The 16,299-nt window shown below is 44.8% G+C and overlaps 1 protein-coding gene across 1 annotated transcript in view; it reads left to right on the forward strand.

Annotated features, from left to right (window-relative positions):
• The window catches only part of BRSK2 (BR serine/threonine kinase 2), a 343,747-nt gene extending 331,463 nt beyond the window's left edge, over nt 1–12,284 (forward strand). Inside the window, 4 exon segments of the mRNA XM_075425697.1 lie at nt 10,784–10,848; nt 11,506–11,694; nt 11,696–11,806; nt 11,808–12,284. Of these exon segments, the coding sequence (XP_075281812.1) occupies nt 10,784–10,848; nt 11,506–11,694; nt 11,696–11,806; nt 11,808–11,960 (518 nt within the window). The 3' untranslated portion in view covers nt 11,961–12,284.
• The last annotated feature ends 4,015 nt before the right edge of the window (nt 12,285–16,299 follow it).

A 16,299-nucleotide genomic window follows, 5' to 3' on the forward strand; every position in this document is an offset into this window, starting at 1 on the left:
TGCAGTTCAACTTGCTTAGGGTTCCATGAAATTTTGTTAACTTGTCCCTCGCCTTCCCTCCCCTCCATGCACACATGGACTATATTCTTTCTCACATTACCTGTGCCTCTGCTGACTCCTCCAAATACAATAGTGGAAATACCTAAATACTGTAAGAAAGGGTTTTGTGTTATTACTTATATCTTCTACAGAAAGGTTCTGAATAAGGGAAGTCTGTTCTCTTCAGATTTCCATTCTGGCATCTAGGTTGAATTCAGATATCTCTGTGAAAGGGAACGCAATCTGTTGAGGAAGTGATCACTGAGCTAGTATGGCTCTCCAGCTGGACCTGTGACTCCTGTCTCATCTCTTCATAAAGTGAGCAAAGTTTTCCTGGAGTTGTGGAGTCTGTAACAACAAAGGAAAATCCTCATGGTGGAGATAATATTAGGTTTATGTGTGTGTGACTGGGGCAGAATTTGGCCCATTTTCTGTATTTCAGATGATCTCTTTGGTTTAAGTTGCAGTGTTGTTTGTGGGAGTTTTTCCTTTGCTCTGAAAGGAGCTTGCTTGATTTCTTAATTTGAGTTTTCTGGGTTATACCATTTCTGATCTCCTCGTAGGCAGACCTCCAGCTTCTTTTTGAAGGCATCACACAGCAAATCCATCTTCTTCCTCAAGCCTTTGTTTCTTGCCTGGATCCGGCATTCACATCATACAAAAATACCGGAATGCTGATTCTACTGATTGCTTGCAAGTTAATTGAGCTATACAGATAACCAGCCAGTACTCTGCATTCTCTAGATAGAGAACATTACTGCTCACTCCCAGTTCAGGCAGGCCCTCCAGCTGTCACAGTGCCAGCATCAATCCAACAAGAGACAAAGAGGACAAGGTGAAGGCCAGCAGGGAGACTATTTTGTGGCAGCTACAGCACAGACAGAGCACATACATATATCCAGAGAAGACAAAGGATGGGTTATAGGGGTTTAAGGGAGCTGCTTCCTTTAAATCATGTTCCTCTTGGTGTGCTCAGACACGGCATAAGCGGTTGTGACCGCACCACGCTGAATTCCACCGTCCCATATGAGTGAAGAGCTATTTCATGACTTCGAGGACAGGGAACCCTCTGTGAAGTTGACCCAATGTTTATCTAGTAACAAAAACTATTGTAAGAAAAACTATACTGTGTGGGCTTTTGACCTCATCATTGTTCCATATTCTGAGAGTGAGCACAGGGGGTCATTTTTGCCAGAGAGTTAATACTGGAGCAGGAAGAGCTAATCAGATGCTTTGTGCCTGGCTCAGCCATGTGAAAGCTCTGGTGGGCATGAGGAATATCTTTTCAGCCACTAGAAACCATTGAATGTTATAATTAACAGCAAGGCAAATTTGTTTAGTCCTTTAAGTGTTATCTCATCTTCTGCTAGCAGTGGTCATCAGTCTGAGAAGTGATTTTGCATATAGCCATTGGCATTGAAAAACAAGTTAATGTTGAACAGCAGAGGCGTGTCATAGGAGCTGCCTATATCCAAATGACATAACAGCTGCTGTATCAACCCTACCTGTGCACACTAGAAAACTGCTGCCAACTCATATTTCACAAGAGAAGAAAATAATTTTGCTCATAATAAAGCTGAAATGCATATTGGGGTGGAATATTTTATATTTCCACCCATTTGAGCAGGGGAATGGGCATTTCTGTTGTCAGTTAAGACTAAACTGGTTTCCATGAAGCCTTTCATATCTGTTTATAAGATTAAATTTACATTGTAAATTTAAAACCTTTACATTTAAAATGCAGCTGTAACCTGAAAACTGCCGATAGAAGGGATACCTTCTGACTTAGCTGATCTATTGCTTCTGTATATATAGAGCCAAATCAGTTTAGTGACAAATAAGCTTTATCACTTTGTGTGCTTCTGCTAAGCTTTATAAAATCAACACAGCTGTAAAAGAATGAGCTGGATTCTGTTTCTTTTGCAGCAGGATTGAGAGAACTGTTTACTACCATCTAATCTGGTATTTATGTCTAATCTCACTGAAGCACAGGTTTTATAATTGACAATGAGGTTCTAATAGGTTCTGCAGAGCCTTTACATTAAAAAAAAAAATCTAGATAATACACAAACTGGAAAGCCTTCCTGCCTCAACCACAAAGCTGGGAATTAGAAAGCAAGTATCACTGTAGATTGAGCACATTGGATCTGGAGCCATTGATGTACGCCACACAGAAGCCCACAGTGCCATTTCAGTAGTCCTCATTCAGAAAAGAGTCTGTCTTTACAAACTTTAATGACGTTAAGTCCATTAAATAGTGAACTGAGAATTTCTTTCATTGGTTGACTTAGTAGTAAAGCTGGCATATAGCCTTTGATAGCTCCCCTTCCCAGCCATTCCCAGTTTTTTGGAGTCCTTACTAAGTATGTTTCGCCAAGGTGCTGGCTGCTGGCGGAAAGCTCTGAAAAGCCTGCCTTATTCTTGACTTTTTCTTAACGCTTACCAGGGAGTCTGTAAACTTTACAGTCTCCACACTGTAGCTGTCTGGGGCTGAATTTTATTTCCAAGTAAGGTAATCTTTGCTTGTTGCTTTCCATCCCTCCTGACTCTCAGGAAAGTCTTCGGTTAAATCAGTGGTACTTCCATGGAACTGGGTGATGATAAGAGGAGGAAAAGATTAGTATGTATAACTAGTGCAGCTCCAGTCAAATCATGCTATCATGTTAGGCACTGCACAAACATACATTCCTGAAAAGTCTTAGACCATAATCCTGTGACAACAGGCTGGCCAGAAGAGCTCGTATTTATTCCTAAACATCCTGTGTTGCTGCTTACAATTCGAAATCTTGATTCCTGGCATCAGAGTTAAACAAAAAGCTTTATGGATCCTTGTGTGTACCAGTGGCTATCACCAAAATGATCTGATCAAAGCAGAAGCACAGCAAATCCACTTGCCTTTCCTATCATTCCAATGTATCTCACTCAAATCTCTTGCTTCCAGTGTTTAGGACTTGACATAGCTTCCTATTCAGAGCCATCTGACCTTGTCCCCCATGGCCAATCATCCTCTGTGCACACAGAGCAATTGCACTGCAGTAAAGGCTTCTCTTCATAGCTCCTTGCAATCACAGTTTGATTCATACAGACACAAGCCCGTGTCAATAGCATCCCAAGCTACTTGAGAAATTGGGAGACGTTTTGTAGTTTAAAACTGGTTACATCACATTTGGGTTGCAATTGCAGCACGTAGCTTTGTGAGTGCTAATTTAGAGACTGCTGGTGTTACTAGCAGCAGCAAATATCTGTATTTGGTGCTCTTGGAAGTGATCCTGAACCATGCTGGCATTAATTAGAGTAATCCTGTTTCTCACGAGGTAGCTATTTGATGGAAGAGGAGGTTGGTGATTTGCGTTCATAAAGTCATAACTGATGGCAGAAACACTGATGCTGAAACCTGCAGAAAAAAACATGCTGCCCTCTCAGCTGAAGGGCTCTTCTCACCACTATTACACTGTGAGGTAGTGAGAACAACATTTTTTTTATTAGCGTTTCTGAAAAATGTTCTGGCTACTGATCTTTGAAGCATGGCTGATTCTTCTGTCTAAATTGTGACCCAAAATGAGGTTAAAGGAAGAAGACCCACCTGAAAGATCACATATTCATTTACAGTGGGTGGATCACGATAAGTAAGATAAGTCACATTTTCCAAAGACTTCAAGCCAGGTGTCCCAGTTATCCTTGCCCATTCTACTAGTATTCTCAGCTCTCCAAGTGGATGGCTGACTCCCCCCACACTGCAGTCCTGTCTCTTCATTCTAGTGTTGTGTTGGGGAGACATTTCCAATTCATGACTCATGGTTTTGTGCTGTAGAAGAAGGCAGCAACAAAAATAGCAACTTGGCACTAAAGATGAATCCAGATGTATTGAACTATTTGGTACATATCAGATCCTGTTTTGATAGCTATGGCTAGATTTTTACTGACCAGTACAAGTTCTTTTCCTTGTTCTCTGTAATAATATCTAATGCAGAAAACACAAAGATGTCTCTCTTAATTAAGATTACAATACTTTATTTATGGCAGGCAGTGCTTCAGGATACTCCATGTGAGTATATGCTTGCTGTACTAAGGTAAATTTGAGATGGCCTCCCCAGAATAGTAAATCATATTTTGAAGGGATTGATTCAGAGGAAATGAGGAAATTTCACCAGCATACACAGGTCGTTTCTCTCCTTAGTAACAGGTCAGAGAGTTTAAAAGATCACACTTGAACATCCATCTGGCAGAAAAGGACAAAATTATATTATTAAGTGCCGGTACATTTCTGACATTTTTATAGACAAAAAATTGGAATGAAGCAGCAGAAGTCTGTAAGAGAATGGGTAGTAGCAATACCATCATCTGCTATGGCTTTCCAAGTGTAGGTCGTCAGCTTCCCATCTCAGCACACACTTATGCAGGCAGATCTTTGTGAAAGGAGAGGCAGATACAAAGAATTCTTGGGCTGAGTCCTTTACCAGCCAGTTTGCCAGAACAGCATGATTCCACAACAGGATCTGGCATCTTTTCATCCCACCACTATCTTTGTCTGCTCTTTCAGTGCCACCAACTGTCCAAATGAATGTATGATTCCCTCTTCTCCGTCATCTTGTCTCCTTACTTGAACGTTATGTGGTGGTGCTGGATTGGCCAGAGCTATTCATCAGTAAATGGACACTGAATAATTGTTTTCTGATTAATTACTCATGCCTTAGCTCTGCAGAGGGTTTCAGCAAGGAAATATGCCTCATCTATTTGGGTCTTTGCTGCCTGTGTTCACCATTCTCTAACTCATTACCCAAGAGCTACCTGTCTTGGTTATATTGTCTGTGACAGGACAGGCTGATCGGGATCTCAGCTTCTCTGTGTGTGTATGAGAGAGAGAAAATGTGCAAGATAGAGGCAGAAGGGCCATCTGGATGCATCTGGCTAGTCACAAATATTGGGCCACCCTCCTGCAGAGGAGACAGGATGTTTTAGGGGAGTAATAACAAGGATGGGTTATAGAGCACTTAAATGTCAGGTTGGTTGTTCCGATCTGCCCAGGTGTGTAGCGATTGAAAGTTCCCACCTTCAGCTGGTAGCACAGACACCTGCGCTAACAGTATGTGATAATCTGAGTAGTTCCTACCAGCAGTCTGTTTCTGCAAACACTGTATTCAATTGGCATTTTTACTGGCAGAGTCTAAGGACTCTGGAAAATAAGCTCTGTTGTTACTTTTAGAAGTCACCTTTCCCAGCTGCCATTCAGGTGCCCTGCTAAGAAATTGGAGTTGTTCTGTGGACTGTCTGTCTGCATTTTGTAGTCCTAAACTGAAATGAAATCAAACAACTGCCCCGTTAGGTAATTAACTGGGGAAAAAGATAAATGGGAAACTTGTTCTGGTCAATCTGTTGTGACAGTTTATAAATCCAGTAAAAACCACATCCATGTTTCTTCAAACGCTTTCCTGACTTCCTGTATTTTTAGACAAGTACCTGTCTTGGGATTTCTGCAGTTTCTTCAGCTCACTTCAGGCGGCCTAGGATGGGTTCATAGACTAGGAGGAAGTTCCATGTGATGGCCTCCAGCAAGACATTGCAATGGCCTTTCTGTCACCATTCTCCAGTCTAGAGGGAAGCCTCATACATCCGACCATTAAAGGAGAAAAAAATTCTGTAGCCTTCTTCAGTGTTTGGTGAGCTCATTGCAGCATCTCTCTGATTTGTATTTGTACAATGCCTAGGCTAGGGGCTCTTTAATCTGGAGGAAGACTCCTACATGATACTACAACTTAACAGAGAGGAACAGGCGTCTCTTATCTTTCTGTCATCCCTTTCCCTGCATATACTCTTGAAGTGGGATCTATATTTTAAGTCTCCTGTTTTCAAAGGCCGAAGGGACTCTGCCAACAGAAACCAAGCAAACAGGCAAGAAATGCCTAGTCTTCACAAAGAGGGCTAGAACTCTGTCCAAGTAGCAAAATGGGTTTGAAAGGGAATGGATTATCACCCATCAAGAGAGTGTTTCAATGCTTTATGTGAAAGAAGTTGGATTTTTGTTACATGATTCACTGAAACCACATCTGCTAGGGAAATACAAAGCAAGCTAGGGATGAAAAAGACAAGGGGTAAAGGGAAAGGAATTAGTATAGGAAGAAAACCTCAGTAGCAGAGGCAGGCAGAAGACAGTCAGAAAAGATGTGAAAGCAACAAGGGAATATGAGAAGCCAGGTTGACAAAGGGTGCCTCAGTTTCCAGTGGAGATCTATCTTTTCCCATTCACTTTCTCCCAAAGCCTAGGCTAAAAATGTAGAAACCCAAAATTTCTCAGGCTATACAGAAAGGAAAGGCAGAGGATAATCCCTCAGATGGCATACTTGTTTTGTGCAACTTTGTGTTCAGCACTGCAAAACACCTAGACTTGAGAGAGATGGTTTCACAGGAGAAGTGCGTGCCTCAGGGTTTGCTTCCATTAAGTCCATGGGAGTGTTGCTGTTTGCTTCAATGAAAAGAGGACCGAGTCCTTATCTGGCTGTCTTAAAATGTTACAAAACAGTAGGCTCTAATCAGTGACCGAAGCCTTCAGCTTGTCCTGAAGCTTCTTGTTCACCACCTCCTGTTATTTTCTGTGAAGGACTCTGAGGGTCTTTGCAAGGTCAAGACAGAGTTTTTGCAAGGTCAGAGCAGGGTCTTTGCAAGGTGCATCCTTTCCTGGTGTCAGTTCTGGTGCCTGGAGTGAATCACCTCATTTTCTCTTTCCTCTCTTCCCTGGGTGTTCCACTTCCACTTTGCTTCTCAAACCTGTGACACGACTGGGGCTAGGTCAATGTCAGACAGACGTCCTACAAACAGCAGATGAAGTACTGAGGGCTGTAAGGGTTGATACAAGCCACCTGCCGAGCTCTTTTACATTTCTGTGTCTGTCTCCAGCCCTGTTTCTTCCTTTTAGTGCCTGTTGTATTCAAATGCATTCACAGTTTTGACTTCTTTCGTGATACTTGGCCATGACAGTGCTGCACACAAGTGCCACAAACCAGTGCCTTCTCCATAAAATTATTTCTATAGCATCCCTTCAATACATGACCCTTTCATAAGCTTCAGTGCTTGTTTTCAAACCCATTCCCTTTTCCCATCTTGCAGCGTACAGCTCCCTGATCTAACTCAAAAATGCACATATCCATCTCCTCCTAATAGATGTAAACCTAATGCTCTGAACCTCCCCACCTGCCTCTGATCCTTCTCACGGTTTCTGACCCTTGCTACCCTTCATGCTTTCTTTGCTCTGTGTTGATGAACATTTGCTCTCAAGGGAAAAGAAGACCTTAGTTATAGATGCATGAAACAGCAGGGAAGTTTTGAAGAATCAGTGAGCCAAACCTTCATCCCCATCCAGAGGAAATGGGGTGTCATCTCACTTTCTGAAATAAGAGAGGCAGCCTTTCTGAGGCCCCCACATGGACTTACAGGTGTAAGAGCCTACCACGCATTTTGCACTGAATGCTACTAGTAGAAGATTGCTGAAAAAGCTAATCTAATCCATCATCAACTGTATTTTCAAGTCTTGTTTTACTGGATGTATAAGCCCAAAGGGTACTGAGAACTAAGAGGAGCAACACCACACACCATTTTCATGCTCCCAGCACAGCTGACCCATGTTTACATATCTCCAGAGAAAAATGTGAGGAATTTTTGTCTGTCCAAAGACCAATATCTACACCAGCCTGAGAGCAGGCCAGCAAGCTGTTATGTAGACAACATCAATGCAGTGATTGTCTGTATTGCTTGGTGTAGGATCAGTTCTTTCTTGACTGCAGGACAGGAGAGCATTATTACCTAGTCTTTAATTACAAGTCCAGATACTACAAAAGGCAAAGGAAGGAAAGGGTTAGTGAAATGGCCTATTTTATTTTTCAGTAGCTCTCTTTAAACATCCCTAAGGATTCCTTACCTCCCATTAAAATTTCACCTGAAAATGCTGATTGTAAGGAATCCAGTAGTGACAGAGGCAAAGAAAAGCAGACTGTTAAATACTTCTGCTGCAATAATTCTCCAGGCACTTGAAAGCCGGTAGGGCATGGGGAGGAGAAAGGGTGGATGAAACAGGGGCTGCATATTTTAATAGGATGATTAAAAATCCTGTATCGGGACTCAGCAAATGCAAGATATATAAATATAATTTTTTAAATGTTTTATTGCTCCATTCTTGCAAGTTGTACTTTTGTCTACTGTTCCTGTCTACCTGAAAACAAAAAACCTACCTGATTCCTGCAGGGCCTTGCTTACTCTGCCCTCTTCTTTCCCTCTAAGCTTGTTGAATAAACTGCTCAGCTGAATAACTAGAGATACTTCCCTCCCCTTTTCTCCCAACCTAGCAGTCTCTCCCTCTCCAGCATTTTTTTCAGTGCTCTTTTTCATTCTCTCTGCTGACTCCATTTGCTTATGAAGATGAGGGGTCCAAAGCCACATAAGAACCAGATCTGCCCACATTCCTGCATTCAAGGCTGAGTGTTTGCTCTCTTTTTTTTTCTTTATTTTCATTGAAAAAGAGTATCCACCTAAAAGAAGTAGAAATTAATCTGAGCAGATAGAAATGAGTCTGAGCAGAGCTTGCACCCACAAACCTAAACCAGTTTTAGGGAGGCTTAGGGAAATCCCTGAAATAGAAGTCATAGATGTGGAACAGATCTGTCCCTTCCAAAGAATTTGGATGCATGTGGAAGGAAGCAGGTGGAGCTCACGGAGGTCTGACCCTGAAAGGGCTGAGAGTTTGATAGCCCTTCTCTTCTTAGCCGGAAATGGAGATACGTGCTTTGCCTGGCTGTTCGGGCCCATCTCTAAGGCTTCAGTCAGTCAGGTGAATGATGCCCTTCCAGAAACTAACAGCCATTTGCCTGTGGCATTGCTGTAACTGAATATGCAGACAGATCCAGGGCCAGCAGCAAGTTAACCACAAAGCAGCAAGTGGAGGAAGACAAGGCCTGTTAACATGCAGAGGAAAGCAGCAACTACCTGGTTAACACAGGGTGGGAAAAAAAGAGTAACACATTCAGTTTTGCAGGGCACAAATACTCTGTATTTCCTCTTTCTTTGCGTAAGAGCAGTTGGTGTCTGTCTAGCATTTTCCATTACAGAATAAGAAAGCACTCAGCAAGCTCTTCAGACAAGTTACCGTGCACAGAAAGTACTTGCCTGCTGTAGTAACTAGTTTGCTTATGTTTGTAGTGAAAGTGAAGTATAATATTATATTACCAACCCACCAGTGTCCACCAACTGTGGATAAATGGCAGTCTCTGCTATGAGGAAACCCCTTTGCTCCCGACTGTGTGTTCCCATGTCGGGACGAAAGGTTCCACTCTTCACAGCACACCACAGCATTGAAAGGCAGATACAAGGAGCCCATTTCCTTCTGGGAGCTGGAGAATGAAATTGCTGAGGTGGGACATAAATTATTTGAATTTGTTGGAATAATGGAGCCAACAGTGCCAACATTGAGAAAAGCATCATGGGGTTTTGATGATCACAAACAGGCATCACTTCTGTGATGTATGTTAGATAAAAAACACCTTCAATAACCTCGTTCAGATGATTTACTGTGACCCCTCCTATGTCTGATCAAGATTAATCCACCAATCCAAGAAAATTAAAAGGGACTAGAAATGCCCCAAAAAGGCTACCTTTCCAGTAGTAGCTGGTCCCTTTCCCTCCGTAGCACCCAGAACCTTTCCTCAGGTATGGCCTTCCACACATCCTCTGGAGGTCCAAACGGCATGAAAGATTGTATTGATGTGCACAGTGCCCGACCCACATTAATACTGCAACCTGCTCTAGCGGCTGCCTTAATGAGATACCTGTTCTACTAGCACGCAACCTTACGCCCCTCTCTGGCTCCTAACTCCTCTGGAGTGAATGTCAACGTCATAGAGACTGTACTGTAGAGAGAACACAAATTCAGGACAACAGGGAAGTAGTTCTTGACCCTGGTAGGTCACAGAAGTAGTTAGATGCATAACAGCCTGCTTCCACAGTGTACTCAGCATCTTCATTTCCAGGTACCTGTTGTAAGAAGGATCTGTAGGTGTTTAGAAGTTTGCAAGTACAAGCCACAAACTGCACATCTAGATGGCAATACTCAACGTCAGCCATAGCTCATTTTTCAAATGCTGTTTCCCTTGGAGCACTCACATACTTCAGGCTGAGTGACTGAAAGGTGAGCAAGGAGATACTCAGAAAGCAATAAAATGCAAGCAAAGAAAGCCCAATGTAGCCAGGGAGCTTAGCAAGCCTGCAAAGCGAAACGTCAGTTAGCGACCACGTACAAATACCCGGTGTTTCTAACAGCAGCAGTAAGATGGGATGTGCCTGAATCCAGCGTTACACTCACTGACGTTTCAGTGCGGAGTGGCCAAGTGACTCCAAGCAACAGACTGAACTATTTCAGCCTCACAGTACTGTGTCCTCCCCCTAGGTGAGACCGCAGTGCTCCCCCACTCAGGAGAAAAGTAGGACCTCGCCCCTAGGTGTTCTGTGCTCCCAGCCTCTTTATTTCTGTAGGTGTTCCATCCTAAACACTCTTCCTCCTCCTGTTCATTGTCTTCATCCCCCCACACACCCCCACGCACGTGGCTCTGGATCTCCTCATCATGTTCTTCTTGTTAAAAACCCCATTGTTCATTTGTTTGTTTGTTCTCTCTCTTTCTCTCCTCTTTTTCTCTCTTTGCCTCTCGTTTTTTTTTTTCTTTCTTTCTTTCTTTCTTTTTTTGTCTCCTCTGTTTTGTGTACCCAGGCAGCCCATTGAGTAACTTCTTTGACGTAATTAAACAACTTTTTTCAGACGAGAAGAACGGGCAGGTGAGCCATCCCCCCGGCACGCCAACCAAGCATAGCGCAAACAGCAAGCGGAGCGATTCCGGTTCTAATGACTATGGGTCTAGAGGAGACAATAAGTACCCTGCTGGCAAAGACAAGGCAAAGATGGTCTCATCAGTCGGCCTACAAGACCAACCTTAAATAAACACATAAAAAATTAAATAACTTAGAAAAAACAAAAACAAAAAAGCAAGAAAGAATGAAAGAATATTCCTTAGCAAGCTAGCCTCTAAACTAGAAGGATGTATATACCTTGCCACAACAGTACAAAACTGTCTATAGACAAATTTTGTATGAAGGAATGACTGTATATATATACATATATATATTTATATATGATATATAATATATATCTCAGAAACAAACACAAAAACAAACGAAATGAAAGAATGAAAAGAAACGAAAAGAAAGAAAAGAAAAGGTAGCACAGATGACAAACCCAGTTCACCAGATCTTGGGTTGTGGTTTTTTTGATTGGGTTTTTTTTTCCTTCCTTTTTTTGGATGTTTTGCTTTTTTTCTCCTTCCTGATTTTTTGGGTTTTTTTTTTTTGTTGTTGTTTTCTTTTGTTTTGTTTCTTGTTCTGTTGATGCTCTCTCTGTGTTTCTGACGACACCACTTGTTTCCGCTCTGCTACCAGGAATTATCCCGAAAAGTTAACATGTCAGCCACGGCTTCACCTTCTGTGCTCTGCGGACACTTGTTGACGGAAGGCAACCGATGTAGACTGTCCAAGGACCAGTCCTGTTTGAGGTTCCCAGCCTCCCCTCTCCCTTCAGGAAGTGGGTTTCTCCCCCACTTCTCCCCAAACACCTCCCCAGTGCACGCCGTATTTTTTTTTTCCCTCTCTCTTTTTCTTTTTTGATGCTCCACAAGCGAGATCTGCTCAGTTATGGGATTGCAGAGTCTGGGCTGAAAGGAGGTTGCAAATTGTCGGAGTGAAACCTTTACCCCTTGGCAACTTCTGTCCGTGCAGGTGAACTCGGCCCGGAGGGGGAGGGTGCGGGGAAGGAGACGGGTGTAGCGGGAGTGCAGTCTTTCACGAATCCAGAGCGCATTCTCATCAGAAACCAGCCAGGAGCAACTCAAAACTAAGCGTTGAACCAAGACAATATTGGGGAGCTTCATCATGGGATTTTCTTAACCTTATTTTTCTCCCCACCACCTTTTCCTTTTCTTTTGCCCCCTTTTTTATATATACATGTATATATGTGTGTATATTTATATATAAACATACATACATACATATATATATACAAAATGATTTTTTTTTCTGGTGTATCATTTTGATTTTTGACCTGCTGGAAGGGGAAAGGAGTAAACGTAGGAGGGAGAGGGGGTTCAATGAATAAACACATACAAACAAAACATTAAAACTTAGGGAAAAGGCAACTTCTGGTAGCAAAGAAGGGGGACAAGACTCTGCCAAGGACTGTCTCTCCCACCACCAGGCACAGTTGCTGCTGCTGCTACTGCTGCTCCTCCTTCGACACCTTCCTCCCCACCTGTCAACTCCCTGCCACTGTGCCACTGCACTGGGACCTTCTTCGACCAGCTGGATCCTCCACCACACCCTGCATTTAGAGGCAATTGTTGTGTTGCTAGTGCTGCATTGGTATCAGTATTATTATTTCTTTAAGTTACCAGTTTCATTTGTTGGCTTGGGAGATTTTTTCCTAAAAAAAAAAAAAAGAAAAAAAAAGAGAAAAAAATGAAGATGGAGAGGAGGAAGAAGAGAGACTTATCTTGGGTTTTATTTCCTGTGTGTGTGTGTGTGCAAATCACTGGCACTTAGTTCATCAGAGCAAGACAAGGTGGAGTCAGGGCAATGGGAGACTTAATCACAAAGCTACTGTAAACTTTAAAAATTACTGCAAGATATTTTTATAACGTTTTTGTTTTGTTTTGAAGGGGAGGAGGGTGGGATTGGGTGGATGGGGACCTTTTTTTTTGTGTGTGTGTTTCAGTTATTAGGTCTTGGTTATTTATATATACATATATATATATTTAAAAAGATAAGCTGTTAGATATATCTTCTGTTTAATAACTGTGTAGAGGCAACATTGATTCTTATTTATTTTGGGGAGGAGGGGGAAAAAGGACACAGAAACCCCGTAAGTGTTCATCTTGTGACTTTGAGAAAGAAGACTCGCCGCCTTTTTTCCTCCTCCTCAAGAGTTATGTGACCAAGTGTAACTTATTCTGGCCCAAGCTCAAAGGTTAAACAAATGAAAAAAACGTGGTTTTATGCGTGGAAGACAAAACACAGTGAGAAGTACTTCTTGACTGAGATTTTAAGAATGTAGGCTTAGCATTAGCGTTCAGCTCTTTTATGACCTTCGATTGCTGCTCGTTGGGTTCTTATGGGTGTACGTTGTATCGCAAGTTAATTTTCTTTTTTAATGATAACGTTGGATGAGTTCTTTTTTGTTGTTGTTGTCGTCGTTGGTTTTTTTAATCATTTTCCCCCTTCTTGGACCAGTTTTACTTGTACATAGGTTCAAAGATTAAAAGGAATTTTTAAAGACACAACTGGGGCAAAGACCTTTGACTCTTGCCCCGTCTCCCCATTCCCCCAGATGGGAGGGATTTATTTTATTTTTTTGTTCTATTTATTTATTTATTTTCCCTGTTCTTAGACTTTTCTCTCTCGTATTGCTGTGTGCATGTCGACACCAGGGGGTGACGGCTGGGGAGGGGGGGAGGCAAGGGTGCAGGAGAGGGGGGCAGTTTTAATTGCATGACATTGCTGTAAATTAGTCTCTTTTGCTTTCGTTGTCTTTCCTGCCTCCGCCCTCCCTCTGCTTCTCCTCCGAGCTCCCCTCCCATCACCCCCGTCCTTCTTTTCCCTCTTTTCTCTCCCCTTGTGTATAGATTTCGATGCTTCTGTTACATGGTACCTCTACAAAAGGCTGGGATTTCAATACAAAATAATAATAATAATTTAAAAATACCTATATCAGCAAAACCCATGTGGTACAAGCAGGAAGGGGATTACTTACACAAGATATAAGAATAAACGAAAGCAATACCTCTTGTTATCCTTCCTATTTTGTACTTTGAAGACACACACACGCGCGCACACACACATAGACAGACACAAACCGACGTTATTTAATGGTTTAAAATGGACAAAAAATTCCGATGTATCCCTTGTTAAATAACTGTGAGCAACTTTAGTTCAAAAACCAATAAATTCATTCAGTAAAGATACCAGCTGTCGAGTGTCCCGTTCATGTCCACGAACGCAAGCCCTCAGTCGCGTCTGGGAAAGCTCCGCGGGTACGTCCCGGGCCTGGGGGCTTGGCCGCCGGCGGTGGGTCCCGGGGCCGGGGGCTTGGCGCAGGTCACCGCGGAGCCCGGCTGCTGGCCCCGACGCCGGCGCGGGGGCTTGGCGGCACGGCCGGGCCAGCGCGCCAGGCCCCAGCCCGGGGCGGCCCTGCGGCGCCATCGCTGCGGGCGCTCGCCGCGCCCCCGCCGCCTCCCCCCGGACCGCGCCCGGACGGGCCCGGCCGAGCCGCCCCAAGGCGGGGTCCCGCGCCCGCGGGGGCAGCGAGGGGCTGGCGGCGAGCCCTCCCCTCCCTCAGCCAGGGCGCAGCGGCGGGCACCGAGCGCGGCCTGGGCAGGCCCCGTGGGACAGAGCGGGGCGGCGGGCGGGGCTAGGGCAGCGCTGGCCTCGGGCGGGCGCGGTGGGCAGGCGGCATCTGGAAGGTTCCGCGGGGCCGGGAGGGGCGGGCGGCGCGGCCTGTGAAGCCTCCCGGCGCGGGGAGCAGGGGCTGCCGCGCTGTTGCGGCCGCCGCTTCGGGCCGTGGCCCGTCTGCGCTGGGTGCGGCCGGAGTTGGTCCCCGTGGGTTCGTTTCCCCCCCCGGGCAGTCTCGTTAACGGCAGCGTGCGGGAAAGGGGGGGGGGTGGGGTGCGTCAGTGTGCTAGGAGCCCCTCGTCGTAGTTACCGACTTCCAAGGGCGTCCCGATGGCGGCCTGTGGCACCTTCCGCAGGCGTGCGCCTCAGGCGCTGGAGCTCTGAGCAGGAGCAGTGCAGGTGCCGATAAAGGCCCGAAGCTCTCCGGGCCGGGGTGGCAGAGGAGGTGCCTGGCAAGGACACCCCTGCTGCGGCAAGGCCTCGGCAGGCTGCGAGGCTGGCGGTGGTAGCAGGCGATTTCCTGGCAGGCAGCGTCCCTCGGGGGACACCCAGCACCTGCTGCAGCGGCAGGGCATGGGGCTGGCAGGTGGCCTCCCCTCTGGAGGCGGCAGGGATGCGGGTGTGCGGCAAGTCCCAAAGGTGTTTGTGTTGGAGGGGCGAAGCGGGGCAGGAGTGCAGTCGCTTTAACGTCATGCACGTTGTTCATACAAAATACACCGATACAGGAAAAAGCCAGAGTGTTTGCATGGTCTTCGGGGGATTTATTGGTCTGCTAAAATCAGATGAGGGGGAGGAGCAGAAGCATGAATGGAGTGGAGAAGCTGACAACGATCAACAGATGAGGAGAGTCGCAAGTGCTGCAGGGTTTGGTCTCTGTAAGGCTGGAAGCCCAGAACTGGGAACTGTGAGCTGTGCATCATTTGCCCCTCTGAAAGGGACGGGTTGTGCTGGGCTGGAGTGTAATACGGGGGAATGGGGTTTAGCGGTAGTGTGGCGGCAGGTGTATGCTGCTTCTGTATCGGTTTCTTCCTGGGTTCTCAGAAATGTTCATAAACTTAACATGATCTTTTTGTCTCCAGTAGTATTCACAGTTAGGGTCCCCAGTATTGTTAATTATGGTCTCCAAAAGCTGTGAGAAGAAAATAAGGAGTTTGCAAAGTGAAGGACCTCGTGCTTAAGGCCTACCTGTATTTATTCTGCCTCCTTGTTTGGCTATGTTATAATACAGCCTCTAGCTCTTTGATGTGATGTTAGCATCTGTAGGGCATCGGAGAGACTGTGCTTCTGAGTGAAGTGAGTTTATGTTTAAAGTGGTCTCTGCAAAACACCGTTCGTGTTTTGTACCTTACATCCGAAGGCAAGTAGTAAATGCAGCAGAGGATTTTGGTATGCCTCTGGCTGAGCTGGTTGGATTGTCTCTGCTGTCAGGTGGTGGCTGTTGTCCTCATCCAAACCCCCTACCAGGTGATGGCTGTTGAAATGTGTGAGCTGTGACACCTGTCCTTCGTTTGCTGTGGCTCTGAGCTTTATCGCTCTCTGGTTCTCTTGGAGAGTCTAGCCCCTTGGACTCAGTACCTAAAAAACTTACTACATTTAACATTCATCTGTCCGATATCCTCTGGGAAAACAACACAGCATGTGATCTTCCGTGTATAAACTGAAGATAGGGTAAGTTTGTTTGCACACATGTGGCTATTAACTTTGTTTAGATACCTGCATACGTGAAAAATGTATTTGTGCTCAAGGTCAACTGTTATTAATTGAGTCAGTACCTGATGTGTGCTATATAAGCAA

Source organism: Opisthocomus hoazin, chromosome 7 (assembly GCF_030867145.1).
Source record: "Opisthocomus hoazin isolate bOpiHoa1 chromosome 7, bOpiHoa1.hap1, whole genome shotgun sequence".
NCBI classification, from domain to species: domain Eukaryota; kingdom Metazoa; phylum Chordata; class Aves; order Opisthocomiformes; family Opisthocomidae; genus Opisthocomus; species Opisthocomus hoazin.